The sequence below is a fragment of the Poecilia formosa genome, unplaced genomic scaffold (assembly GCF_000485575.1).
Source record: "Poecilia formosa unplaced genomic scaffold, Poecilia_formosa-5.1.2 Scaffold348, whole genome shotgun sequence".
NCBI lineage: Eukaryota > Metazoa > Chordata > Actinopteri > Cyprinodontiformes > Poeciliidae > Poecilia > Poecilia formosa.
In genome coordinates, this window is record NW_006800287.1 from 585588 (window position 1) to 587823 (window position 2236).

General features: G+C 36.7%; 1 protein-coding gene across 1 annotated transcript in view; it reads right to left on the minus strand.

Moving 5' to 3' along the window:
• LOC103153390 (rho-related GTP-binding protein RhoN) overlaps window positions 1–2236 on the minus strand; it is a 34134-nt gene extending 31898 nt beyond the window's left edge. The window contains exons 1-2 of the mRNA XM_007574301.2: window positions 1937–2236; window positions 649–736 (exon numbers count right to left, since the gene is read on the minus strand). Coding sequence (XP_007574363.1) covers window positions 649–736; window positions 1937–2041 — 193 coding nt within the window. The 5' untranslated portion in view covers window positions 2042–2236. The remainder of the gene's footprint in view (window positions 1–648; window positions 737–1936) is intronic.

Genomic DNA, 2236 nt, shown 5'->3' on the forward strand with positions numbered 1-2236 from the left:
ATTCTTGTAATTTCATTTTTATTTTTTGTTTTTTCTCCCTAATATTTTGTCAAACTATTGAACAGGTAAAAATAAAAAATTAAAAAAAGAAAGACAGAAAAATCACTTTAATTTTTTTTATTCAGTTTGGTCACCGATGGCTTAGACCTAAATCTAACTGAGACTTGCATCTACATGGGCAGGCCACACTTTTCAGATCTTTATATGCAAAACATTTTTTCCATTATTTTTCTTTCATTTCACAATTTTGTGCTACTTGAATCATAAAATCCCAGTGAAGCACATTGAAGTTTGTGGATGATGACATGCTGGACGTTCACTGGGTGAGAACATTTTCCAGCTCAGTGTGATTGAAAGCACAGAATAAACGCCAGTGAGAGTAAAAACTCAATATGAAGACGTCAACACTTTGCATGTCAGAAAAACGAACCATCAAACTGAATGTGTTGCTTATTCCTCTCCAAACTGTGAAACTGGCACATGCATGTGTGCCGATACCGATGACAGCTTGTTACAGTTCATAATTAATGATACATGAAAATGTGACGACAGTGTAAAAACCGTACAGGAAGAAATGCTTGGCAGAAAGCCTTGAAGCGCTCAGGAAATGTCTTTTTGAGGTAGAGACGGCAGCTTTAGTCTACCTACCTGAAGTGTCCCACATGTTCAGCTCAATCCTCTGCTTGTCGATTTCAAAGCTGGCTGTGTAGTTCTCAAACACGGTGGGAACATAGTTCTGCAACGAGATGGCATGAGGTCAGAGAAATTTGGGCAGCATTTTCCTTCCATAGGACAGTCAGATTTATATTTTTAACATAAATTGCCGTGTTTCAGAGAGAAACCAGCGCTGAATGTCAAGAGGAATTAGATGGAAAATAAAGCATTTCACAGCTTTGACTCATTTTCAAAATTAAGAATTTATGTCCATTTGCTTTGATTATGTAAATAAAGATACAAAGTTATAATAAATAAATCAGTTTCTAGCTTCTAAATTGATACCAATTTATTTAGAGATTCCATTTAGTTACAATTAAGGAAAACACACACGACTGTGTAATGATAGCATTGATTTTATTTCTTTAAATTGATTTTTTTAAAGGTACAGTAAGAAGGAAATCCCTGCCAATCGTGCTTTTGTTTGGGTTGATGACGTCACAAGAGGCACGTGCCAATGAAGGTGAATAAGAAACTTTGGACAAATTTTGAAACAGATTTCAGCCACATTTGAATAAAGATAAGTTCAACTTTATATATCTGAGGCAGAAGTTGACTTATTTATTTATTTATTTATTCATTTATTACATATTTTATCGATGTTACATGGATTACTGTTCACTATGCTTAATAATTTGGACGGTATTTACTTCCAAGCAACAACTTCTCATATTTGAAACCCTTTGTGTATGCTACAAGTAAAATCATAACTTGAATTGTTTGTTTAGCAGTTTTATTACAATCTTAACATAAAAGCCCTTAATGTTTGTTGAGTAGAAGCGATGAAGTGCGCTCCTGTGCTTCTCGGTGCGCAAATGTGCGCAAAGTGACATTATCTGTCAGCTGGAGACTGATTTAATTACTGATTTTTCTTCCTTTTCTAAAAAATAAAAAGTATAAAAAGTAAAATGATCATAAAAGTTTGTTTAAATATTATCGTTTTTGGATATTTTAACTAAACTAGAGACTGTATGTCCGTTCCAATCGTATCCATGTTTAAGAATATATATCAAAATCTATAAGTCATAACTTAAGTCATACGTCTTAAATCATAACTTTAAGACTAACAGCTAATAAACAAAAGCTGATTTTTCAAGTTTTATGCCAAAACAGTTAAAATTTAAGCCGTCTCATCGCCTTTTTATGAGGCTTTACGCACCGCAGCTGATGAAATATCCGCGGATGCGTTTTGTTTTCTTAAAATAAAAAAATGTGTTTTTACCTCTGGATACGAGTCTTTGGCAAAAACATGAAGGAGAGCCGTCTTCCCGCACTGAGAGTCCCCGACCACCACGATCTTACAGCGAAGTAAAGCCTTGCTCTCCATCACTGGATGGCTCTGCTTGTCATTTAGATCCGGTCTGCGGGTCGTGGAGCAGAGGTTCTGGTGGTTCCGGAGGATTCCTCCTGAGAAATGAAACGACGGGGGAACAGTTCAGTCCCACACGGTCTCTGTCGGGTTCGGCGGCACCATGCTCCGCGCTGCGCTGCGCTGCTCTGCTCCAACAGCCGAGGAGTTCTG